General features: G+C 39.2%; 1 protein-coding gene across 1 annotated transcript in view; it reads left to right on the forward strand.

Annotated features, from left to right (window-relative positions):
* Positions 1-1,610: 1,610 nt before the first annotated feature.
* iqgap1 (IQ motif containing GTPase activating protein 1) overlaps positions 1,611-27,374 on the forward strand; it is a 43,290-nt gene continuing 17,526 nt past the window's right edge. Inside the window, exons 1-15 of the mRNA XM_088372282.1 lie at positions 1,611-1,872; positions 3,224-3,326; positions 13,830-13,986; positions 15,304-15,381; positions 18,997-19,073; positions 20,124-20,191; positions 20,570-20,683; positions 21,150-21,328; positions 21,816-21,903; positions 22,013-22,170; positions 22,250-22,340; positions 22,786-22,949; positions 24,308-24,468; positions 24,556-24,680; positions 26,364-26,527. Coding sequence (XP_088228408.1) covers positions 1,827-1,872; positions 3,224-3,326; positions 13,830-13,986; positions 15,304-15,381; positions 18,997-19,073; positions 20,124-20,191; positions 20,570-20,683; positions 21,150-21,328; positions 21,816-21,903; positions 22,013-22,170; positions 22,250-22,340; positions 22,786-22,949; positions 24,308-24,468; positions 24,556-24,680; positions 26,364-26,527 — 1,773 coding nt within the window. The 5' untranslated portion in view covers positions 1,611-1,826. The remainder of the gene's footprint in view (positions 1,873-3,223; positions 3,327-13,829; positions 13,987-15,303; positions 15,382-18,996; positions 19,074-20,123; positions 20,192-20,569; positions 20,684-21,149; positions 21,329-21,815; positions 21,904-22,012; positions 22,171-22,249; positions 22,341-22,785; positions 22,950-24,307; positions 24,469-24,555; positions 24,681-26,363; positions 26,528-27,374) is intronic.

The raw sequence follows: 27,374 nt of genomic DNA on the forward strand, positions 1-27,374 counted from the left end.
TTGCCATCAGATTGCAAGATGCGCCGGGGGCTTGGCAGCTCCGTTCGTCAGAGTACCCAGCAAGGCACAACACAGTCCAAAACACAATAAACTAGCATTGCCCTGACACAAAAATGAAGATGTGGCCACAGGCAAGGTAAGTGTTTACTAATGGCAACTTTCTGTATTGTCAAAACAGTTACCTCAGTTTTGTTTTGGTTTAGTTGAAGGAAATCTTTATTCATCCAATTATTAATTTGCTTTCAACAGTGACACGTCGTTTTTTGTGTGTGTAATATGTGTGTGTGTGTGTGTGTGGGGGGGGGGGTCCAATATTACAGGGGGTCCTACAAAGATTGGTTTTGTGTGATTGTTTTGGCCCTTGGGGACAGTGACAGCAGTAAATTCCTCACTAGGTCTTGGTTGACGTGCCACCAATGACATTAGCCTCCATCCTAATTGCAACCACAAGAAATCAACCTCTTGTGAGAAAGAGAAATCGGTATTCTGTAGCAAATCTGTAAAACAATCAATGTCAGGTGCAATCAAAATTACAATGTTCAGAATTTTAAACGCTATCGAATTTGGTTGCAAACAGGCAGAAATTCTTATTCGATGCTTTAAACAGAAAGCCACATAAAAAAAGAATACTAGTCCAACATTTTCAAAAAGAAAGAAAAAAAACAACGTTACTTCCCAACACATTCTTGAAAACTCCAAATTTACAGAAACGTGAAGGAAATATGTGTTTTTCTGTATGTGCCCCGTGTTGAGCGGCCAGCGGTTGGATGAATAATTTGTCTTGCCCAAAGTCAACTGGGATTTGCTCCAGTTCATCCGTGACCCTAATGAGGACAGGCAGTATTGATAGACATTTGAGTGATAAAGCTGAATGGCTGAAATGAAATATTTCTCATCGTCAACAAGACTTTTATCTGCTATAGGAAGCAAATATTTCCAGATGAATAAAATCCAAAGAAATAAAACAGTATGTGCTAGTGAAGATATTTATGTAGTATTTGTATTTAACTATTTAATTATTTTTACAGTGACAGCTGTAAAATGTAGAACCAGTGAAACAGAAAAGCAGAAGAGGGACTATGATGTAGTTCCAGGCTGGGTCCCAGTTAAAAGGTCGACCAGTTGTCACATGATCCTTCAACAAAAAACAGAAGCTAGAATCAGAGTAAGACTACTTGAGTGAAAATTAATAATTGAGAGGCCCAGAAGTCGTGTGCACGTGTTTCTATGCTCGTGTGGGTTGTCTCCATTTAGCTACTCCATCTTTTCTTCACATTCCAAGATGATAAATGTTTGGATAATTGAGGACTCAATGCTTGGATATCTTTCATTTCATATGAATCCTCAAATGGCTTTGAGATCTTTGATGTTGATGAATCCTAAAGTGCTTTGAATATCAAAGAGAAATAATTCATTTGATATCTTTGACAGTCTATGCTAGTACGATATTTGTTCTTACGAGTAAGATAATTCAGCAAAATAGAAGAAGTTGAACGAGTGGCACTTTCTTTTCTTTGAGTAGGACTTGCTGTGTCAGACAGCAGGAGTCGCTGCGCCGTCAGGTATCGCCCGTAGGAGAGCTTTCAGTACTCCGTTTCCTGAAACGCATACTTTTGGATTAGGAAGAACACACCCAGTGACACAAGTGAGGTTTGAAGGAGGAGAAGAAGAAAAAAAGTTTCAACTCCAAGTGTGCAGTGAACTAACAAGAGGGCCGAAAGGTCCTTGCCGGTTTTCTTTCGCTTTAATTAAGTTTTCGATCCCGTAGTTTGGAGTTTGAAGTGAATCTCGGAGTACAGAAGGTGGACGTTTGTCAAGAGAGGAGGATGTCAACTTCAGACGAGACAGACGGGCTGCGGCCGAGATATGGCTGTAAGTTTTCGTTCTTGCGTGCTTTTTTTTGTTTTGTTTTTTTGTTTTAGGGATGCCAGACTGGCGCCTTTTCTGTACGTTGCACGCATGAGAGCCTGTCTGCTTTTTTGCAAAGCAACGAAGACGAGAGAAAAGTGTCTGATTTATATGAAGAGCTCACACCCAGCTCTATGCGAGTCCTGGAAGCGTGCTTACAGCCTAATTCACACTTCCGCGTTTTCGTGCACTAATCTGTCCGTTACTGTCTTTTCTCCTTTGCACACTACACACTACTGTTCTCCGCTTAACTATCTTGCCTGCTATTATTTTCCAGTAAAAAAAACATTCACAGCACTTTGGCAAGTTCATTAGTTAATTAAAAATCTACAGGTAATGTGTCAATGATCCAAGAAAGAAGAAGTTTGCAGTTTACACTAGAGCACAGGTGTCAAATTCAAGGCCCGGGGGCCAGTTATGGCCCGCCATATCATTTTATGTGGCCCCCAAAGACAAATTGGGAATGGACTACTGTCAATACTAAAATTACAAATTGTATTTACTTTGAAAAAAAAACTGAAATTGCTAGCAATTTGTATTACTTTTCATCTTTTTAATTGTTTGACTAGTTTTTACTAGTCTATGATTTCAAAACTTGTTATTCATCAATTTGGTGTGTAGCCTATACTATATATAATATAAGGTGTTGACAGTCGTAATGGCTGTCCGAAAAATAGATATGTCTATAATGCGGCCCGCGACACAAATGAGTTTGACACCCTTGCACTAGAGCATGAAAAGTACATAAGGCGTCAAGGAGGGAATATGTACACACAACTTTGCCACTTGTTTTGGAGAGCAGGATCTATCTGCTGCTGATGTAGCCTGTGTTGCCATTCAAGGCTACCTATGATCAGAGGATTCAAAGGGGGTCTTGTATCGCTCGCTCCCCCCGCCCTTTCGAAACGACCTCTCCCGACAATTATGAAACACTACTGCGCTCTGTACCTTCACGGGAATTACCCTATAAACATCCACTGCATTGTTTTTCCAATGTGTAAATAAGCACAAAAGCATACCCACATCAGACAGGCTAGAAATCAATTGCGTTAAGAAGCCACACAGATGACAAATAAACGAGCTTGGCTTCCTTTGTGAATTCCCTCTGTGTAAGGAACTATAGAGAAGCCAGCAAGCTGTGTGGAAAGTGGGCAATGCAACCAAGCAAGCTGTTTGTGTGTGTGGGGAAAGGTCATGTCGTAATGAATGATATTAAATTCATCGCAGGTTATTTCCATTATGTATTCTGCCATCCAACAAATACAAATCTCTTTTTGGTTTTAACACATCTTTTCATATCCCACTCATGCTCCAGCTGTCCTGGATGGTGTGGAGCGACTCACAGCGGAGGAGATGGATGAGAGGCGACAGCAGAACATGGCCTATGAGTATCTATGTCATCTCGAAGAAGCGAAAAGGTGAGAGCTAGAAGAAGTCCAATCCAGTGATCAGCAGTGTAGTTCGTCACATAACTGACAACTAACTTTGTTATAACTGGAGAACCAGCCGTATTGCTAGGCTATTGTTGAAATTTGGAATTGGACCTTGTGGTTCGTGATCTCATTAATAGGTAGGACTTGATTATTCGCAAAACATGTAAGGCCTTTAGTACGCACTCAGTGTCTAGTACTGGCCCATTCATGTACTTGAAGCAGGTTACAACTAGCTTGTAGGTTTCTATCAATTACGTGGAATGCGCCTTGAATAACTTGTAACTTTGCTACGTGAAACTCGCAAGAGTGCTTTTCATTTTTTGTCCTTATCTATTCCTTGTCTGGTAAAATTCTCCTACATGACTGTATCTGGATCTAGAAGAGAGTTTCGGCCTGATGGTTTAATACTGTATACTTAAGAGCTGCTGGAGTTTATGCCATTGCAGGTGAGGTCTGCTCCTTTGTTTGCCCACACATATTCATGAGAGTGTGTTAACAGCTGAATATGTTTGCTTTTGCTGCTGCACGGGTAGACTGGGGCGCCAGCAGGCTCACAGATTTAAAAGAGGAAGGATTGTATGAGGCAGGAAGTGACTCAGTCCCCCGTTGATTTTTGTATTTACCACTGTTGCCACAGAAACAGGCCGTTGTCATAGCAACAGGTTCCGGAGTGAGCACTGAAGTTGGCGTTGCTGCAAAAGTAAAAGCTTTCATTCAGAATAGTTAAATGTTAGTTTGTAACCATCAACTCTGCAGTCATCATCCAGCCGTTGTGTCCTGGAATGTTTGAGTGATATATGAATGTTGCGAGCTTTTTATAGTGTAAAACAAATAATCAGCATACAAGTAATGTGTGGCATTCTCCAGAGAAGAATGTTTTTAAAATATCCTCCCAAGTTTTTAGTGACATGGCTTTTCCATCACATACCACCACACGTGCCAGATCACGCTATGACAGATTTTCTTTTTGGAAATCAACACGTCACTGTGGAAGAGTTTGTCTGTTACGCACACATTCTCTTTCAGATGATTCTTTTAAATGTTTTCCCAGCTGTCTCACTGCATACAGTGGAACATCTCAATTTAAATGTCTCTTATGACGTACAATTTGAAATTTTGGGTAATAAAATTGATCTGCCCAAAGCTGCGCCTCTCATTGATGTGCACAAGCGTGATTTTCGACTTGTTCAAAATAGTGTTATTATAAAATGATTGGACCGCACACCTTCTATCTCTGATAGGTTGTTTTTCATTGGGTGTGTTTATTCTTAGAAAAAAAAAATAGAAATATAAACATACTACTTTAGACTTTTTCTGTGTTCGGTTTTATCATGCTTGACTTTTAAATTCCTTAAATTGTTAAAGAAAATTTGTTTTCTAATAGTGGTTTCATCAATTTTGTATTATTATTTGCAGATGTTGACACTTAAAAATGGACTCAAAAGTTTTCTGTTCTGGAAGGACACTCTGCTTTTGTTGCTTTTATGACTTTTGTACTTCTGACTCTTCTCTTGTGGTTTTTTCATCCTTACTGATTTTTTGTTTCCCTTCTGTTTTAGCTTAAGTTTTGTTGCTTCTATTTTCGTAGAAGTTAATATTACGACCAGTACAATACAAATATAATGTATTATTATTATTATTACCATCATCTTTGGTTGTCATCAATAATCAATCATCAATAATAATGGTGGTACTCATTCAACATATTATCTCAATAATGTGGGCCATTGTTGAGCCAAAAAGGACCCCTCTTGAGTTTGCAAGCTGACCTTTTCAAATGCTGGATTCTTCCTTTATTTCGTATTTGCATCTTTCTCCTCAGTTAGTAATCATTTATGTCACCATGGTAGAAAGAATCCTCCAAAAGTATGAAGTTACGCTGGATTGATTTTAACAAGCTGCTCATGTTGGTGTGGCACCTGCGTGCTGTCAGCTGGATTGTGGTTGACCGCTTGTGGAATGAAGGGAATTTGTCTTGCAGGTGCACAACAGGGTGTGTGAGCACACTAACCATTTGAGCTGAAGGAATGCAGTGTGACACTTTTCTTTATAGCAACATTACATCTGATGTGTATTTATTGGAGCAGAGAAATCCTTCATGGCTTGAGTGAAGATGTTAAGTTCATTACTTTAACTGTCATGAACACATTTTTATTTGCATTGTTTGTATTTAGTTTGATATTTGTCATGTCACATCACATAATTCTGTTTGCGGTGTACACCATTGCATAGCTTGCGTTTTTTTTGTTTTGTTTTACTTTAAAAATCATTATTTATTGCCGTGTGCAGGCTAAAATAACAAGTACACACAGCTACATATTTATGTAAATGACTTCTCTTATTTACAGTGCAAACTACAGTATTCCTTTTAGACCTTGTTAAATGCAACCAGTGGGGAAGAAGCTTGTTTTTCAACAAATTATTTATATTCGTTAAACTTGTTTTTGAAGTGAATGTCGATTGGACACGTCACAATTGCTAACCTCGCTGTTGATCTCGCAACAGCTCTGATGCCATTTGCTCTTAAGAGGTGTTTTGTAAATAGATGTATTGTTATAGCTTATTTTCCATGACAACATGTCATGTGTGACACCCACCTTATGGGAACATGAGATTAATGAGAGAAATGTGGGATTGCCAATATTATTCATACCCGACTTTGGTTGTTATAGTTTTTTAATTAATGCTCACGCAGAATATGCGTGTGGTTTGAGGCAATTTTTGAGTAAATATGCAGATGAACATTAGGAGCGCTCGTATATGCTACTGAGGAATTGATAGTTCTGCGTTTCGAAAAATTAATCTACATTCATTCCACAGATTGTGTATTATTGCGAGTGTAGTTTGCAGTGGTGTACAACAGCACTGTATCATAGATAGCTAATATTTTGTTTACCTAGTTTAGTTACATAGGAGTGAAAATATAACTCTTAGTATGGTGCAGTATGACACCACTGTAAACTATAACAATGACAATACCGTTTGTATTGTTTAATACGGACTTGAGTCAATTCAATTTTGCTTACTATTTAAGCAGAAATATTGATAATTTTTTTTATTGTTATATATGCCGTCCACAGTGGTTAGGTGAAAAAACTCTTACATTAAAGACAGCCATTCGAATGTTGCCTAAAAACTTATTTACACTCACTGGCCAATAAGTTCTACTTCTTTGACAGTGTCAATAGCAACTGTGCTTAATTATTTTATATTAAGTTATCAACTTGATTTATGAGAGTTTTAAGACAGCTTGTATTTTTTGTTTACATGTGATTTTTCCAGCTTGGTATGTGTGTTGCAAGTGACTAAAAACATGGCTAAAGAATTTGGCCTGTACATTGCAGCGGGTTTCATCGTTGACAGTCATCTGTTAAGCAACTTTAGTTGACAGTAAAAACACTGACAGAACAACGCCTCACCAGAAAAAGTCTGAAATGTTGGTTTGAGAGCAGACAGTGGAGAAAAAGACTTTCCTTATCTTGCAACAGTCGTCACTACATTTTCCATGTAGTTTCTACATTCGTTATGTCAGGTGACAACTGACTCTGCTTGAAATCAGATTTGATGGTCAGAAGCAAAAAAAAAAATATCTTGATGAGTTGGTTTTCCTCGCTCCCTTTCTGAACAGAGATGGAAACAAATGATTTTTCTTGTCTATAGCCTGTTGTACTTTGTTAGCATTTACCATGAACTTGGCAACCTCATATTTTACCTTCTGGACAAAATATATTCTTGTGCGGTTTAGCTGAAAGAAATGCATTTTTGCAACTGTTGACTTCTAGTAGCCACTGGAAGTTCACTTCACTTGACAACTAAATGGATGGCCTTGAGTAAAACACAATAAAGCAGTTAAATTTTTAAGTGGTGCTTTAACTTGCCATGGTTGCAGAGTTATAACACTTCATAGTCACTGAATGTTACTTGTATGTATGGAGCATGTTTGTTAGAGTGGGAATAAAATGAGGTAACAAGAAAGGGGTGTTTTTGGAATCTTGCTGTTGTATCAAGCAATCCCATCACAATGTTACTGTAAACTCCTGTTTAACAGGTTAAGTTGACAGTAAACACATATATTCTCTCTAATCCAGCATGCACAGATAAATGTTGGTTAGGATTATACCTCTTTTGCAGCTTGATATAAATGCCAATTTCCAAAAGCGTCTCCTAATCAACTCTCCTAAACAAGTGATTGGATCATGGCATTTGCTATGATGGAGTAGCATCCTGATAGACTTTGTTTACACAAAACTCAATATTTAAGGAAGCGCCATGTGTTCTAGCTGTGAGCCTCCAATGCAATACAAACCCAGTTCCTTCCTCAAGATCAGCTCATTTACTTGTAATTTCCTGTTTTTAAACTGTGCAAATACTCTTGTGAATTGCTGCTGCTGAAGTACACATTATGCAACACCAGAGCAACATATATATATATGTATATATATATATATATATATACATATATATATATTTATATGTGTATACATATATACACACACACACACACACACACACACACACACACACACACACACACTCTTCGAAAGAGTTCGAAAATTATATTTAGTATGTATACTTTAGCTACATCTACATATGTTACACGCACGCACGCATGCGCACACACGCATGCACGCACACACACACACACACACACACACACACACACACACACACACACACACAAAACAAAAATAGTGATAGGACCTACCCTTGGGTGACTAATGTTTGATCAGTGTCTGCACCTAATAAACAAAATGAGCATTTTTTTTTTCTCCAGTTAGTTTTTGAGCAAATAATTTTGTAACGAAATGTTAAACCTAAAACACACATTGAGTTTGGTAATAATCCCGCTAATATTTGTTCAGTTATCACACTCGCACTGGATGAATGAGCATGTCCTTCCCAAAGCCATATTTCTAGTTTGATTAAGCAGTGAGTGAAGTATACTATTACTATGTTCATCGTAGATTACATTGATAGAGAGCTAATTGTCAAAAAAAAAGAAAAAAAAAACATTTCAAATATAAAAGTAAAATATGACAGTAAAAGCGAAGTATTGTAGATTGTTGTTCTTGAGCCCTGGCAGAATAGTCGCACATTTAGATATGCAGGCTCCTCTGTCAAGGCAAGAATGGCGCCATTTGAGATTTTTGTCTGGTTGCACAACTTGAGAAGGCTGATAGTTTCACTCCTGGCTTGGATTACAACCTGGAGAAAGTCATTGTGTTTGAACCTGGTGATGCAACTTGCCAGTCTGCTGAAACTGCTGTCTTAGTTACCCCCCACACCACCACCAGTCATCCCCTTCTCCCCATTTCCACCTGATTAGCAGGTCTACCTGACTCCAACCCTCAGGGCCACTTAGGTTTCTGTTTTTACAGCTTTTCAAATTTGTATCCAGCTGGTATTTACGCTCTGGTGGCCTTAGCAGCCGATGGAAATTGCTGAAATACTGCGGACTCATTATTTTTGTGAGCAATGTCACAGCATGCCTCTTACAGAGGCAAAAATATTCTACTTGTACTTTTCTTAATCAGGACGTAAACTACCCACCATAAAACTCTTTAGTTACAATAGTGAATCATATAAGATCCAAACTATGTAACTAGCTGCTTCCCCAAGTGAAGTGAAGTTAGTTGAGAGTGAACAGGAGAGAAATAAGGCTCTACGAGAGGAGTTAAAATTTGTGGCATTCCAAATTTGAATGAAGATTTTGTCCATGTTATTGTAAAATTAACTCACTGGTTTGGGTTTAGGATGTTGTCTTCTAATTGGGAGTTGTTAAAGATTAAATTAATGTCCATAACGACAATTACAGAGAATAAACAAAAGAACAATCACTACTTTTCTGTTAATTGTCTATACTTTTTTTTTAATGAAATATATTGGCTGGTATGTTGTCAGTTCACATATTTTCATTGTTTGTTTATAGGCCACAGTGCTTTCTAAACAATGGGACCGCTGAGCCCATTTGGGGGCCTCCTGCAATAAACAAAAGAATAGCACTTCACAGCCATAACTCATCTGCCAGGCTGGTCTGTTAATAAGACCCCATAATGTTTTAAAAATGATTAACTTAAATATCAAACTTTCAAGCCTTTTGTGTGCACAGTTAGTGAATAAGGATGCTTGTGCGAATATGAAGTCAGCAAGGTCACTCCAGGTGTCATGTAAATTGTGCTGTAGGACAGAGGATGCATTTCCACACCCGTGGGTGGAGGTAGCGCTGATCTCTTCCTGGAGAGACAGTGGTTAGTCGCAGGGCTCTTCCTATGAGACTGACCTGTGACCTCAGCAAAACTCCAGTTTCCTACTGCAGCACAGAAGGAAGATATGATAATTCCTTTCCATTGTATTCATTTTCTGCACCCACTTTGATGTCATGTGGAAGAATATTAGGATTGTTTTGGCTTTTGAGTTTCCCTGCAATTGTCATTTGTGTAAACCTCTGTACAAATTGATGACAAAGTTGCTAATTTGACAACTCGGAGTACCGATATGCCAACTCCTCATTTTGACAATAGTAATGCAAGTGTGGTGTAATTTATTATCCTTTGTGTATGTTGACAGAGACCTGTTATTAATTAGACACTAGGGAACTGTTCTAAATTGGGGAAGAAATTGTACAACTATTATGAATATGGAGTACTGTATTTTTTGGACTATAAGTCACTCCGGAGTATAAGTCACACCAGCCATAAAATGCCTAATAAATAAGAAAAAAACATACACTAGTCATACCGGAGTACAAGTTGCATTTTTGGGGGAACTTTATTTGACAAAATACAACATCAAGTACAGACATGAATATGCAACAGCAGGCTAAACGATACGGTATGCTAACGTTACATAAACGAGGAACTGAGAATGTGCCTGATGTAACATATTAACAGTTATTCAAACAACTATTACATAAATAACAAGTTTATCAAACCATCCATGTCACTCCAAATCATTAAATACATCAAAATCTTCATCCTCTGTGTAAACAAAGCTGCTGCTGACTCCGGAAGTACAATCGGCACTGACATCAGACTCGTCAGTTGCGGTTCCAATTATTCCACAGGCCTATATAATTAGATATAAACTATATATCAAATAACTGTAAATAATAAATAACAAGTTTATCGAACCATCCGTGTCACTTATTAAATCTATCGAAATCTTTGTCTTCTGTGTCACTTATAAACAACTCAGTTGACTCCGTAAATCAATGCATGGATTCAGACTCGTCAGTTGCAGTTCCAATTATTCCACAGGCCTAGAGCGCCCTCATGCGGTTTAGTCTGAAAATAACAAGTGAAATGATATATACTACTAGTAAGTATGTAATGTGTTAATGAGCAAGTAATAATGTGTTAATAATTTCACATATAAGTCGCTCCTGAGTATAAGTCGCACCCCCGGCCAAACTATGAAAAAAACTGCGACTTATAGTTCAGAAAATACAGTAGTTAGTGGTTGCAGTTTAGTGTAGGTTAAAGGGGAAGTCTGGTACAAAAAATGCTTTACAATAATATGGTACATGCGCCTTCAGTAGTCTAGACACAATATTCCAATAATGTTTTTATCTCAGGGGGTGGCCATTTTGCCACTTGCTATCAACTGAAAATGACATCAGTGCATAAGTGCGCAGGTAACGACCATCATAGCGCGCCCGTTTTCAAGGTGTAGTCATGTGACAGTTGCAAGGTGAGCCCTTGGGCACTGTGATGTCATTTTCCGTTTACTCCAAGTGGCAGTATGAGACAAAATGGCATTCCCCAGAAATGGATGAAAAGGGTGGATTTTTCTGCTTAATTCATATTCCACAGACACAGTATTCATCAGAATAATGTGTTTAGAATATTGGGGGCACATAGAACATAAAAAAAAGAAGACATTTTTTGACTTGACTAGACATACCAAAACACCATTGGTCCCAGATCTGTCAAACACTGTGGGCTAAATGCAAAATAAATGTCATGCTAGCTCAGTAAGAGAGAAATTTAATAGTACCAAAATAGTGTTCTTGTTGAGACACTGGCAACAATGTTTTAGACTCTTCAAAAGTTTGAACTACTGTTTAGTGTACTATTCCTATTTGTTGAGACTTGCATGTTACTAATTAAAACTTCAAATGCATTTTGGCTACTTTCCACAATTGTTAAAACCACTCACCAGCTTTCAAAAATCTCAATTATAGCTGCTGTCTTACAGATTTAGAGGTGGGTGTGTCTGTGTTTGTGTGAGGCTGGAAAGGGTGTGTCGCCTGATAAAGGAGCCATTAGCCTTTCACTGCTCCAGTGCATCGTGAAAGGGGGAGTTTGTTCCTGTCTGGCAGGCCTAGCCTTGGCACTACGGGACAGCCACCCCAACTTCAATAGAAAGCCTGTGTCCCAACATCTCTAGTTGTTTCAGCTGAGAGGGCGCTGGCTGCAGAGAGACATGTTGGTGTGTAGCCGTGTATGTGTATGAGGTCCAAGTATCTCAAATGATTTAAAGTGTAATGTTTTTAAGATTGTGACTAGACTCAAATAGAGTAAATCACTAAGGTATGTATACATAGCTTTGGTTCCGTAAATAGGTAAGCGTGAGGTGTAGAAGTTGTAAATGATTATTAAATGTTCCAACCATACCGTTGCTTGACAAAGACCCTAGTTGTGAATAAGTGGGAGTGTTTTCTTAGCAGCATGAAAACCGTGAGACTGCATGTGCCTATTTCTAAAAGGCCAAGTGTGACCTCACTCTGTCTGCCCTCCCTCTGAGTTTCCTTGCCAGCCAAGATAATCTCAAGGCTTTCCTAATCAGATCTGATACAAGAAGGTCTTAATGTAAATAATTCAAATTGAACATCGGTGACAGGAGTAATGTTTGAAAGTGTAAATGTGAATTTTACTTGGCTAAGAAGTTTGGAATGTTATTCTTTGTGTGATTAGAGGACTTTGCTGTGACCAATCTGAATGTCCTTTCTTCCTTATCTTAACGGTACAACATAGTTTCTTCCTTGCCGCTAATCTTATTTTAACGGTACATTGTATCGTGCCTGTCTCCTGACAGGCTTAACACAAACCTTTCATGTGCAGCCGACAGAGCAAGCAATGCTAATTTGTCTTGATCACCAAAACTAGATGGCCAAGTCGTCTCATTTTTTTGTTCAATAAGTCTGTCCTGAAATAATTCTTTAGATTTATTCAGACGGCAGTGGTTTTTTTTCTTTTCTTTTTTAGAGCACTTATAGTTTTGCATTTAGTCCGAGAAAGTTTTCTTGACCTCTTGGCTAAAATGAGTCTCTTGAGTGTGGTTAACAAAGATATGCTAAGACCATCGTACTTTTACATTGTTCTCGTTTGTCATAACTGGCTTGTTCCGGAAGATCTATTCAATGTAGCACTTATTTTGCAGTTCTCTGCGCTAAAAGGCAAACCAAAGACTGAAAAAGTGAAGCAAGTAGAGCTGAGCTAAGCAGAACCTGTTTAAGATAGGCATTTGACATCCGCCATGTCTTCCACTTCAACACAGAGTTGCAAAAAATGACTATCAATGATTCCTTAAGCTTTCAACTTTGTCATTGAAACGCTTAATTACAGTTTCTCAAGTGTTAGTATAGTGTGGGCAAAGTAATTAGTGCCTTTTAACTTACTGCAAGCTTGTCTAAAAAAAAAAAGACATTGAATCAGCAATTTGTGCTGGGTGTCATTTCAACGTTCCAAAGGACCAAGGTGAACTGCTGAGTCACTAATACTAATTTTCTTAATCTGTTGTAGTCATAGACCAACATGACACATTTTCATGTTTCAGCTTGTTTACGTAACTACTTGATTTCATCACACTCATTTGAATGTAACAATATGTTGCCACGCCCAAAAAAAACTGTCAAAGCAGGTGACTTGTGAACCCAGAGATTCTTCATGTTCAAATAAAAAATATGCCGATACAATTATTTGTTAAAGCTTCTTTTAAAAGTTACACATAAGTTACATGCAAACACATTAATAGAAATATTTATAAGCATATTCTATTGAGCTAAAATGTATTTCTTCTGCTCAAAGGAAGTACATTTAGCTACACTACCCATTTGTACAAGTTACCAGGCGCTGAAGACATGAATCTGTGGAATTCAGTCACACCAGGAGGATCCATGTAGCAGAGCTCACCAGGTCTCCCTGATGGCTAAGGCCTAACACAGGGCAAGAATGTAGTTTCACATTATATGACCTAAAAGAAATGAAATGTGACACATGAGGAATAATGAGAACTCTATTTGAGATGCTAAACCGGACTGGGTTATTTGTGTTAAAACGAAGGCACTTTTGGAATGGAATGAGCTATGAATTTCAATAAAAAAGGCATCTCAACTTCAACGGAATGGTCTTTGTGGAACTTGTGGTTTTTTTTCTTCTGGCTAAAAATGTCATTTAATAATTTGTGATAAAAGCTTCTTAGCAATAATTAAGTCAAACAGACACTCTAAAAGAAATGACTGACGTGGATCTAATGTTGAACTTGCAGATGGATGGAGGCCTGTTTGGATGAAGAGTTACCTCCAACCACTGAGCTGGAGGAGGGTCTGCGGAATGGAGTTTATCTGGCCAAACTTGGCAACTTCTTTGCACCACGCACCGTCTCCCTTAAGAAGATCTATGATCGTGAGCAGACTCGTTACAAGGTGATGGCAACTTGTGTATTTCAGCAAATTTGGTATTCATAAAGGTTGTGAAAAATGTTCACCCCTGACCCTAACCAGCTTTACATGCAGACAATAATCTACTGACAGACGATTCAAAACACCTTTATTTACATTTTCCTACACAAGCTAACTCAATATGCTTCACACAAATAAAAGTACATCATTTAAAAGCATTTACAAAACAAAGGAGTTCAAGACATTGAAAACCAAAGTAAAGGAATAAAAGTAGCTCCCTAAAATTACTAACAGGACGTACAGTGCAAGCGAACATGAAAAATGCTTTGAAAGACTTTAATCATTTGTATGGGAAAAGAGCATAGTTTTAAACCTGGATGTTAAAGCATTCACACTTGGGGCTTACGTCACTTCTGTTGGCAACTTGTTCCATTTGTGTGTTTTGTGCTGCAGAACAGCTAAATTATGCTACCATGTTTGCTGTGAGGTCAGGGGCTCGACTAATTGACCAAAGAGGCTTGTGTTCCAACACCATTTCTTGATTGTATTCCAAACCGTGATTTATAGACCAGTAGCATGAGCTGCAGTGTTCTGAATGAGCTGCGGCAGTTTGATGCTCTTTGGTAAAAGCCCAGTCAGAAGTTCAAAACACAAAAGCCAAAGGAAATGTTGGTTCAACTAGTCATTCATTTCTTTTAGACAGTGACACAACACTTTAATTTAACTGGTGTCATCAGCTGCATAGTTCTGAAGAATTTGACTTTAAGCATATAGGGACTGAACAGAAGGACACACATTACCACACTATGATATTCTGTACAGTGAAACATCAAGTTACAAACTTAATTGGTTCAGTAAGTCCGTTTGTAACCTAAAATGTTTCAATAAATGACATACACAGGAACAAATATTGTTCCTGTTATTAAGGGTATGATACATCAAAGTTTATTAATCACGCTGAAACGTTTCCAGAGAGTATGACAATGCAGCGTAAATAATTCATCAAGATGCTGAATGCTGTATGCAGAAAAGTGATTGAAGCGATGAATCATGTAATGATGCTGAACTTTTGCTCTTACTCCTATGAATGAACATGCAAGTATTGTTGAACCTGCCCTAATTGTTCTTGAAGGTTTTTATGACCTTTTGCCTACAAACCTCCTATGACCAAATTTGGTCAATTTCATATTGATTCCACAAATTGCAAATATTGGGCAGTCCCCACCTGCATGTGTTGATTTGACAACGTATTGATTGAACTAAACTGTTGAAAATGCCTTTGACAACGCCGTTTCTGATTATCATTATAATCTCAACTCTTTTCCCCTCCGTCTCTCACAGGCCACAGGGCTCCATTTCAGACACACTGATAATGTCATCCAGTGGCTCAATGCCATGTCTGAGAAAGGCCTTCCAAAGGTGAGCATGGCAATATATTTTTGTTACCTATGCAAATTCCACCTCAAATTATGCAATAGACACAGTAATCCCCCGTTTATTGTGGATAATTGGTTCCAAAAACCACCCGCGATATGTGAAATCCGCGAAGTACGGTCACCAACAAGAAGTACTGGGCAGGCTAACGAGTTAGCGGAAAGATGCTAATTCGTGATCCTGCTAACACGCGAAAACGGACTTCTAACAGAATGTACCGTATTTTCCGGACTGTAAATCGCTCCGGAGTATAAGTCGCACCAGCCATAAAATGCCCCAAAAAGTGAAAAAAAACATATATGTCGCTCCGGAGTATAAGTCGCATTTTGGGGGCAATTTATTCGACAAAATCCCACACCAAAAACAGTCATGAACGAGCAACAACAGGCTAAACGATAGCAACAACAGGCTAAACGATAGGTATGCTAATGTGACAAACACAAACAAAGAGCTGAGAACGGGCCTGACGTAACATATAGAGTGATTAAGGACAACTATTACATGAATAACATGTTTATAAAACCATCGGTGTCACTCCAATTCATTAAATAGCAACAACAGGCTAAACGATAGGTATGCTAACGTGACAAACACAAACAAAGAGCTGAGAACGGGCCTGACGTAACATATAGAGTGATTAAGGACAACTATTACATGAATAACATGTTTATAAAACCATCGGTGTCGCTCCAATTCATTAAATCCATCGATCGTTCTTTGTCAACAATGGGTGCGCGCGGCTGAGGGCGCTTGCACTTCAAAATGTTCCACAGGCTCATATAACGATAGATAAACTATATTTCAAATAACTATAATATAAGCCAATAATATTATCAAACCATCCGTGCACTTTAAATCCATTAAATCCATCGATCAAATTCCTCGTCCTTTGTCAACGTCGCTGCGCGTGCGCCCTGACGTCAGCCTCGTCTTTATTCCACAGATCTAGTATATAACTATATTGTAGCGTTAACAAAGTACAAGGATAGACGTGGGTTTGGTAAACGACTCTTTATTAAACAAAACAAACTTCCAAGTGTGTGGCGGCGTGGACTTCCAGACAAGAGAGCTCCATGGCATAGGACCGGGCGTTCGTAATGGCCATGTCCGAGCCCCATGCACCGTTCGCGGACAGCCACTCGGCGGAGCGCCGGCCCCAGACTCAGTAGAGTAGGACCGGCGTAAAAGCCATAATAGTTTTTCAAACCTTCTATGTCACTCCAAATCTTTAATTCCTTCAAACTCTTTGTCCTCCGTGTCACTTAGAAATGATCACCGCTAATGACACCGATAGTCCTTACGTGGGTACGTTTGTCCTTTATGTAAACAACCGCCGCGCCGCACCGCGCCGCGCCGTGCCACTGACGTCACTTGAAATGGTAATCCATTGGTACATCACGGTTCTCCAAACTTTGTTTCTGCTGCTCGATTACTGTTTTCAGCTGCATATATTACAACTTGAAGTTTGTAACCTGCAAAATATGAGTTTCTTTTTGGTGCCATTTTTCTTAAGCCCACCCAGTTGATGAGTCACGGCCAACGGTGAAATTTAGAGCTCCCTCATCCAGTTTCGTCTGAAAATATAATTTTTTTCAGATGTAGTTTTTTGTTTTGTTTATTTGGTTGTTTTATCAAAGTCAAAGTCTGCTTTATCGTCGATTTTTTTTCATATACTAAGACACACAAAGAGATTGAAATTACGTTCCCACTATCCCTCGGTGAGATAGTACACATATGCATACAAACAACACAAAAAACCCCAAGAAGGCACAAACAATGAAAAAATAAGAGTGTTGAATAAATGATAAATAAACAAATAATAATAAATAATAATAATAAATATAAGACGAGCAAAAATGGAGCAAGTGTACATACAGCAGACAGTGGACTTGGATATGGTGCTTTAAAGTGTTAATTGCTTTATTTGATGTTTTCTCTATTTTTTATGTTTTGAATATGTTCAAGATAAAGATATAAAAGCATGTGAAGTGATCAACTATACTAAAAATAACATGGGAAGTGGTCAACTATACTTGTAAGTAAGTGATGTCTTAATGATCAAGTAAAAATTTGTGAAAAAAAACATATATAAGTCGCTCCTGAGTATAAGTCGCCCCCCCCACCCAAACTATGAAAAAAAAACGCGACTTATAGCCCGGAAATTACGGTAAAGGAACATTTGGAGCAATACTACATTGTCCTAAAGATTAGACACACGTTTCCTCAATTTAGAAGTTTTATTTTGACTTTTAAATGTTTTTTTAAATTTGGAAAAAAAATCTGCGATGTAGTGAAGCCGCGATAAACGAAACGCGAAGTAGGGAGGGATCACTGTATTTAGTCGAGTGAATCCATCCATCCATTTTCTGTACCGCTTAGTCCCCACGGGGGTCGCGGGCGTGCTGGAGCCTATCCCAGCCGTCATCGGGCAGTAGGCGGGGGACACCCTGAACCGGTTGCCAGCCAATCGCAGGGCACACAGAGACAAACAACCATACGCACTCACACTCACACCTAGTTGAGTGAATGAAAATCAAATTTTTTTGCTGTACATCCTGGACTGACCTAATTGCCATGCAATAGCAGGACAAATTTCAAATGACTAAATAATAATAATAATAATAATAACAATGATAATAATAATGATGATATAGCCTAGCACCTTTTTACTAACATGAACTACTTAGTAACAAAGAAAACCAAACAGAAGACAAACACATCATCCAGTATAAGCTCGGCTGCTGTACTTAAAGATGTGAAAATCTCTCAGAATGTTTATTTTTTAATGTCATATATTGCGCAGAATAATGTGGTCCAGAGGAGCTGTGCCATTGCGTAGGTACCCATGAAGTTTAGTAGTTGAGCTTTTTATGCTTGTACAATTATGTATTGGATTGCAGCCTCCAAAAATACATTAGTCCTTCATACTTCGATGAGCAGAGATTTGGTCAGATGTCATATTCTGAAGAACAATTAAAGCTTTTAGTAATATTTTGATAACTAGTATCACGTATCAGCGCACTGCTTGGCACGCCCGTCTCACAGTGCAAATGTCCGTAGGTTTGATTCTGGGCTTTGACCTTCCTCTGTGGAGTTGTTCTCATGCCTGCGTGGGTTTCCTCCCATATTCCCAAAACATGCATGGTAGGCCGATTGAGCACTCCAAATTGTCTGTAGGTGTGATTGTGTGTGTGGGTGGATGTTTGTTTGTCTGTGTGCCCTGCGATCGGTTGGCAGCCAGATCAGGATGTGCCCCGCCTACTTCCCAAACACAGCTCCAGCACACCCATGTGCATCGTGAGAATAAAGTGGTTCCGAAAATGGATGCATGGTATCACATATAGCTTTTGACACTTAGATGGTTTTAAGCTTTGGTAACTGTTCCTTTGTGACCAGTCGCAGTACCTATTCTGTTGAAGTATACTTGAGCAATACACCAAATGGTCTATTATTCTCATTTTTAGTTTCACTTGTTCTGTTACCTGCTCATCAAATGACTCTGATATGGAATTGAACACATTAAAATCTAGCAGGACGCCTCCTGCATAATGGTGACGTGCTTTTATAATTGCACTACAGCATGAATTGTTCTTGTTTCAGATCTTCTACCCCGAGACAACAGACATATATGACAGAAAGAACATGCCACGTTGCATTTACTGCATACATGCACTAAGGTACTCAGTTTCTGAATCTTCTTACAGTTGCTATTTCAAATTCATGTCTGATTGATCAGTTAGGCTGTGGGGCATACGCATTCGGAATAGGGCCTAAAGTGAACAAATGAGTTAAATATGATACACATTCTATTACTGGTAATACAAAACACACATGACAAGCACAAATGTTCTCAACTTAATTATTTAAATGCATTGCGCCACGCAATGTATTCTGGGAACTGAAAAGGAAAGTTTTTTTTTTTTCCCCCCACAACATTTGATACCCATTTAAATGCATTGGAGAAGAAAAATTTTATTTTTTGCAATATACACTTTTTAAATTAAGACACAGACAAACACCCATTCACACTCACAATCACACCTAAATAACTATATGCAATAAACTATAAATTAATCGGCTGATTAATCGGTAATCAGTGTTTCTTTTCTCTACCAAAAAAGTTTGCATTGGCCCAAAAAAAAAATCGAGAATCTGCCATGTTTATTACTCGGATTTTCATTTGGCAACACCCATTACCTTGTTTGGTTTGTCTCGCTTCAACGGATGTGATGTAATAGATAAGAAAAACAGAGAAATCTGAACATAGAAAACAATAGAAAACTGAACTGAGTAAAAAATAGCCTCCCAAAACTATCATAACAGTATCTCTGCAGCCGCTGGAGGGATATATTTCAATTTTATACACTCCTGGATACTCCAGATACACAAGAAAATGATTTTAAAAGCAAAAAAAGTCAATTTTCCATGATACATGTCCTTTAAAATTGAAATTGCGATTGAACATGTTATTATTGTATACCAGTCTTCATGGTCAGTAATAAATATTGTCTCATTATTAAGTATGTAAAAGAGTTTGTGCAACCAATGCATGGAACTTTGAACAATTACGTTATTGCTACCACATGAGTAACATAGATCAGATCACTAAACCATGTTGCCATAGCGAGGAGATGGCTGCTGTGCTCCATGTTTTTGTAATAATACAAAAAATGAAAAGATACTAAGTCTTGTAGACACTATTTTAATGTTTCATCTTTGTTTTACAGCCTGTACCTGTTTAAGCTGGGCCTTGCGCCGCAGATTCAGGATCTCTATGGGAAAGTAGATTTCACTGGTAAGACTGTGAACCTGCAAACAAGCCTCCTTTTGTCTGCGATTCTGTGAACTTAGCCACATCGACAAAGTTAACATGCATACGCTGAATGTATGTGCACACTGCGCAAGGTTAGGGTTGAATGTTTTCCAGCCAACTGTGGTGCGCAGGAGCTTCTGGAAATGTGAAAGTCATTAGTAATTGTGAGCACTTTTTCCTGTGTGTGGACTTACTGCTTTGCTCCGTCCCAAAGCCAGAGCCAGAATGCACTTTACCACACGTAAGCCAGGGACACTCTGTCTTAGTCTCCCAGCTCCCTAGCAGGGCCCATGTGCTTTTGCCTCTCTCTTTTCCCTACCGTCATGGTCTCTTACTTCTGCTGTGTCTACTCTTTCCCAGAGGAGGAGATCAACAACATGAAGAGTGAGCTGGAAAAGTATGGGATCCAGATGCCCGCCTTCAGCAAGATTGGTGGAATCCTGGCCAATGAGCTCTCAGTAGATGAAGCTGCATGTGAGAGTTGCTCAGATGTCAAGGGGGGGGGTTCCCCATTAACCCCATAAATGCCATTATCGCCTCAGTTTACTTATATATTGAAAGAAGATGTTTCCTACCTTTATTTGTAGCCTGATCTGATTTAATACTATTGTTCTTTTTAATACTCATTGACTGCCATTCTATGACAACAAAATACATAAGCAGGATATTTGCTGTAATATATTTCAAATATTGCATTCCTAAGGGTCATTAGTTTTACTGTGTGCCCGCAGGGAAGCTATTAAAAACAACAATGTGAATGCGATGACAGTGCTGAAATAATTGCGCCGCGCTTTTTTTTAGAGGCCATACAGAAAAAGAGAGTGCTGATCAATAATATTTGTTGTTTATATTTATGATCTTTAATAAACCAAATTAGATGAAAGCCTTTTTCTGATTCATGCGAGCCACTTTCTCATCAGGCGTCCCTTTTTGCCCTCAGTACATGCTGCTGTGATCGCCATTAACGAGGCTATCGACCAGGGCGTCCCAGAGGGCACAATGGCCGCCATGCAAAACCCCAATGCCATGCTGGTCAACCTGGACCGCAACTCTGCCCGCCAGTATCATCAAACATTATACCATGCCAAAGGCGAGAAGGTGGCCAGTTCACGCAAACGGGTAAGATGTGTGTGGTTAATGATGTACAGATGTTTCACTTGGCTTGATATGAATGGTGACCTGAAGCTCTTTTTTCCAGAGAGAATAAAAAGTGATTGAGGATAAACACATAGTTGAATGTGAAGTAGCCTGAGGCAACACACAAAGCATCTTGACAACATGAAATCTAACATTTATTGTCCTGCGTGCAACCCATGATGATCTCTTTGACATTTTTGTCTCTAACTGCAGAAATTAATGTAGGGTGCATAATGTTTCAGGGAAAAAAGGTTAATTTTACCAATACTGGAGGGCATACATCGAACCAAAGAAGTGCATGCCAGTCAATGATTAATATGATAAATGCACTACCACTTTTACTTTGTTTTTGCCCATAAACTGTTTGTGTATATTGTTTTGTCATAACAGCAAACTCGCGTCATATTTAATGTTATACAAATATAGTACTGGAGTTTAATTACATGTATATGTTGTTCTGGTCATACAGCAAATGGAAAATATTGATGCTGAGAGAGATATCTACGATGAGCTTCTCACCCAGGCTGAAATCCAGGGCAATGTTAACAAAGTTAATGGTGAGTGATCAGTCTGGACTCAACAACAAGTTCCTTGTTGTGAAAGTTCTGTACAACAAGTTCTGTAGTCAAATGTCAATGTCTTTTTTTTTTCTTTCCCCCCCAATAGTGAATAATGCCTTAAGTGCTGCTGAACAGGCTTTGCTGAGTGGGGATGAGAATAAATTATATGAGGCATTAATGGCTATGGGCATTCAGAACCTGCTGGCCCACAACAAAGCCTGGTACCTGAAACAACTCCTGGCTGACAGAGAGAACAAAGAACTAGTAGGATGCATGTTGTGTCTATTGAAATTCTTTGTCTTTTTTTGCTAATGTAATCTCATAGACATCTTCCACATTAAAGTATCAGGCATCTCCAGGCCAAGCGCTGACTAAGGATGAGCTGCAGACTGGTGTGGACGCGGCGAATGACTTAGCAGAGAGCTACATAAAGAGTATGTGCACCCATCAAACAAACAAACGAACGAGCAAACGCACGCATACTTAGACAATATTATTGGAATTCTTCCACATTGTATCAGATGTTCTGGTAAAAGTTTCCATCCTATAGTTCCTTCCCGTCATTATATGACCGGCATCGTCTGTGTTTCAATTGGTCCTGCACCGCAGCTTCGATTAAAACAACACCATTAGATTTACTCTAAAAGGCTGTTTATTTGGACGCAATGTTATTGATTTGGTGTTGCAACCTAGAGTGCTGATTCTCCGTATCAGCTCATTCAATTATTTAAGGCCGTCTTTTAGCAGAATTTATTTGCATTACCCCTGAAAGTGCTCATTTTATCAAGTGATCTTTTATTTACATGTGAACTGAGAGAATATTGACTTGTTTTACGCAAATAGAATTTGTAATGCCTTGCTTTTGTTTATTGGATGTAGTGTTAAAGGCAGTGGAGCGCATCAACTTTGCCATTAGGGAAGGTGTACCAGAGAATACTGTAGAGGAGCTGATGAACCCTGACGCTCAGCTTCCTGAAGTCTATCCCAGTGCTGCAAATCTTTACCAGCGAGAGCTGTCCAGCTTGCAACAGCAAAGCCCAGAGGTACCCACAACAAAACACACACAATTACACAGAGCAAAACCATGACAGTAATCACTAGCCTCTCACCTGAGTTGAATTAGGGTTAGCCATTACAGTAATCCCTCGCCACTTCGCGCGTCACCTATTGGGGCCGTGGTGCATTGTGGGTTTTTATCAAAACAAATATTGCTGATATATTCGGTGCATCGCAGCTTTGTGTGCCCATATGACTTTACAGCACACTATTGGCCAGTAGAGGAGACGAGATCAATGGGAACATGTTGATCTGTATCCTTGCTGCTAATTGCCTTAGAACTGCAAGAGCAGTTAATTCATAATCCACAAATTAAACATTAATCAAAACGCTGTGTTTTGACTAGTTGGACTGTACAGAACATATTATTGCAATGGAAAATTTTGTGTTCACTTCCCGTTTAAACTCAATTCCAGGCACTGCTACTGTACACAAATCAGCATACATACATAAATTCCAGGTTTACAAAGTAATATTTGGTTGTATTTTATTACGGTGGTGTATCTTTATTTCCCTTGTATGTCACTCATATTTAACTAACCTGTGGCCCCAATGTGGGCAACATCTAAAAAATGGATTGATGGCTCCAGAAAAACAAAAAAAATGTTCACCACCTTGCAAACCAAGTTCAATGCTGAGAAAAATCAGTTGAAGTGTAAAAACCCTTTATAACTCCCCATCTGTGCCTTATCAAGATTATATTCTACTCCCATTATATTATTGGTGCTTGCAGTCGCGGGTGGAGCATTTCAGATGAAGGCCTTTCTTTACTTAGCCCGCCTACGCCTCCTTGACAAATATTCTTCTATAGGGAAAGTTTTATTAGCAACCTGGCTGTGTACTTATTGAACATGAAATCTGATTGGGTTGCATTGGTTTAAAAAAAAAAAAAAAAAGACGAACCATTTTGACTATGCTTATTTGGTATTGGCCAGCAATCTTGATTCTGGCTGCCCTGGGAAGTTTACATTGATATGGTAACACATACAGTAGAAACTGATATCTGGACCAAAAAACCCCAAAAAACGCAAATGACCGGAAATTGTGCAGCCAATACAAGCTATGAAATGAGTACAAAACACAGAATTAAAGTAATACAATTTCTTGTAATTTGTACACTCATGTCTGCGCTTTTGAGAGTGTTTAGAATAGCAGAGAAGGCTTTGAAACGCTTCAGTGCGCCACTTGGTGCTTGAAATGTTAAAAATGTTAGAATATTTTTTACGTGAGTTTATATATTCCAAGCTTTAGAAAATAAATAAATCAATTTTTCTTTTAAGCTTTGATCTTAATCTTGGGAAAGATACATGAATAACGTGGACCATTTTGGGTATCTATTTTGCAGAACTCTCTATCGCATCCAGAGCTACTCGTTGCAGTTGAGATGTTGTCATCAGTGGTGTTGATAAATGAGGCCATTGACGTTGGAGACCGGGCCACGCTCTGGAGACAACTGTCCAGCTCCATCACAGGGCTTAGTAATGTGGAGCCTGAATATGCACAGAGGTGAGTACAGGCACACAGGCATCAATAAGGTTGTCAGATGGGTTTACACAATGTAATATTGTGCTTGTTGTACTAATTGCGCCTTAGGTACATGGATGAGCTGATTCGTCTTAAGGCAGCAGCCAGGGAGGAAGGCTGTGATAATCTCACCTGGAATGACATACAAGCTTGTATTGATCAGGTCAACATGTCCGTACAGGAGGAGCATGAACGTAAGACACGTACCCATATTGGCACAAATACTTGAAATACCGTATTTGCCGGTGTATTAGTCGACCTTTTTCGATCCAAAATCGACCGAAAAAAATCGACCTCGACTTATAAACTGAGTCATAAAATTTAACCTCGTATTCATCGCTTCAAATGTGATGGTAACCAAGGCCGTTTCTCTTGCATCTCATTGTGCGTGGGTGTGCGTCCGTCAGGCTCATCAAACAGCGAGAAACTGAATCATTATAAAGCGTTCGTCGCATTAACACGCATCCTCAGCAACAATTTCAAATATTCTCACCTCAATAACGGACATCGAAAGCCAGGCAGCGACAATGACTGCTAGGGGGAAGTACTGGGTATTGAGCGAATGTGCGAGTCATCGCGCGTCAAGCAACGACAATAACTACCGGTACGTAAACATTCAATCGCCATGTCTAAATGAATGTCGTTGGCACTTAGAAAATATTCGCCAAACTTGGCCAGACTTCCAGGGGAAGAGGCAGAATTTTCACTTGTTCTGGCCGACCGGAGGAACCAGCCGAGGCGGACACTTTACGGCGGTTGAGTCGTTGGCACTTAGAAAATATTCGCCAAACTTGGCCGGACTTCCAGGGGAAGAGGCCGAATTTTCACTTGTTCTGGCCGACACGGTGAACCAGCCGAGGCGGACACTTTACGGCGGTTGAGTCGTTCGCACTTTGAAAATATTCGCCAAACTTGGCCGGACTTCCAGGGGAAGAGGCTGAATTTTCACTTGTGGTGGCCGACACGGGGAACCAGCCGAGGCGGACACTTTACGGCGGTTGAGTCGTTCGCACTTTGAAAATATTTGCCAAACTTGGCCAGACTTCCAGGGGAAGAGGCTGAATTTTCACTTGTGGTGGCCGACATGGGGAACCAGCCGAGGCGGACACTTTACGGCGGTTGAGTCGTTGGCACTTAGAAAATATTCGCCAAACTTGGCCGGACTTCCAGGGGAAGAGGCCGAATTTTCACTTGTTCTGGCCGACACGGGGAACCAGCCGAGGCGGACTCTTTATGGCGCAAGAGCCGTTGGCACTTAGAAAATATTCGCCAAACGCTCTCGATGGGACAGAAGACGACCTTATCTGGGAAGAGGAGGAGGAAACTGAGGATAGGGAAGACCAAGAAGATGCCCTTTATGACGACAAACTAAACGAAAACGAATGGAACGAGCTTTTCGGAAATAGCGACGATGAAGACGAATTTTGAACTCTATGTACCGGCAATCACTTTATAATTATAATTTGTTGTTTCTTAACTAAAAATAAACCAGTTTCTAAGAGTGTTCATTGTTGTTAGTCTCTCTCGGCGCGTAATATCACAGGGTCATGAAGTAAATAATATTTAAAATGGCGTATAGATCGCTCGCTACAAACTCGCGAATTTCAACACATTTCGTCAATAAATTTCGCATATTTCTGATTGAATTTTGAAGTTTAATATAATGCAACAATTGAGCTCGACTTATACAAAGGATATATCATAAAATCGTAAATTTCCGTCGAATTTTAGGGGGTCGACTTATACACCGAGTCGACTTATACACCGGCAAATACGGTAATAAACCTAGAGATATCATTTTTATGTAATAAAAAGGCTATAGCATTTGCACAAAACATTTTTCTCTCTCAGTATCTTAAAACACTTGTGTTTTGTAGGAATTGCAGCCATCGGACTGATCAATGAGGCCTTGGATGAAGGGGATCCTTTGAAGACCCTGGCCATGTTGCAGAACCCATCAGCCAAGCTCACCGACGTAGACCCGTCTGTAGCTCAGCACTACCATGACAAACTTCTCGAGGCCCGCAGGGAGAAAGCGCATGTAAGATCTACCTAAATATTACTCAAGGAGGTTAAGCAATATTTCCATGAAGGCAGTGTTGAAACAAACTTTTAAAAAATGATTGCACATAATATAGCACTTTTTCAAAACAGTGAAAGGTCTACTCTAACCAGAGATGATGCATGCAGTAAATATGCACTGCTTGAAAATAATTCAACAAAATAGATGCATAGTACTGTGAATGTTTGAGCACAAGGCTCGCAGACATATGACACTTACAGACGGCTTGGTTTGACTCAGGCCTATGAGCAGCACATGATTCATGCGGTCGGATGATGTCATGCTGGGATCATCTCTGCCTCTCACTTCCTGTCGCTTCCATAATACTTGTTTTCTTTACATGCCTTTCCTTGGTTTTATTTGCACAAACCTTTATCAAAGACGAAACACTGTTGATCCCAGTCTAGGAAACCAGACTGACTGACTCATTGTCCTTTGTTTTGCATGTGCACACCATATTTGGTTTGGTGCTCTGCCACGGAAAATAAATTGTTAACCAAAGTAATGCTAAATTTGTTTTTCCCCCTCAGAGCTGTTTAATACCCTTCATATTTCCAATTTTGACACTGTATTTCTCAAAGACTATTTCTAGGGACATATGCCATTAATCAATTTCTGCAGTTTTGCAGAATTTGCAGTTCAGAAGATAAATAACTAAATGTTCTCAAGCCTCCCCTAGAATATTAAGTTGCTTACCAGGGCTAAATCTGAGGATGCAGTCTACTTATCCCCAAATATCAACAGCAGCGTTCACACAAACCCTTAAATACATGCAGTATTATGTGAACTCATGACAAAGAAAACAAAGCGATTGAAGGAGCGCTAT

Source organism: Syngnathus floridae, chromosome 3, assembly GCF_059516105.1.
Source record: "Syngnathus floridae isolate MCC-2025c chromosome 3, RoL_Sflo_1.0, whole genome shotgun sequence".
Classification (NCBI taxonomy): Eukaryota; Metazoa; Chordata; class Actinopteri; order Syngnathiformes; family Syngnathidae; genus Syngnathus; species Syngnathus floridae.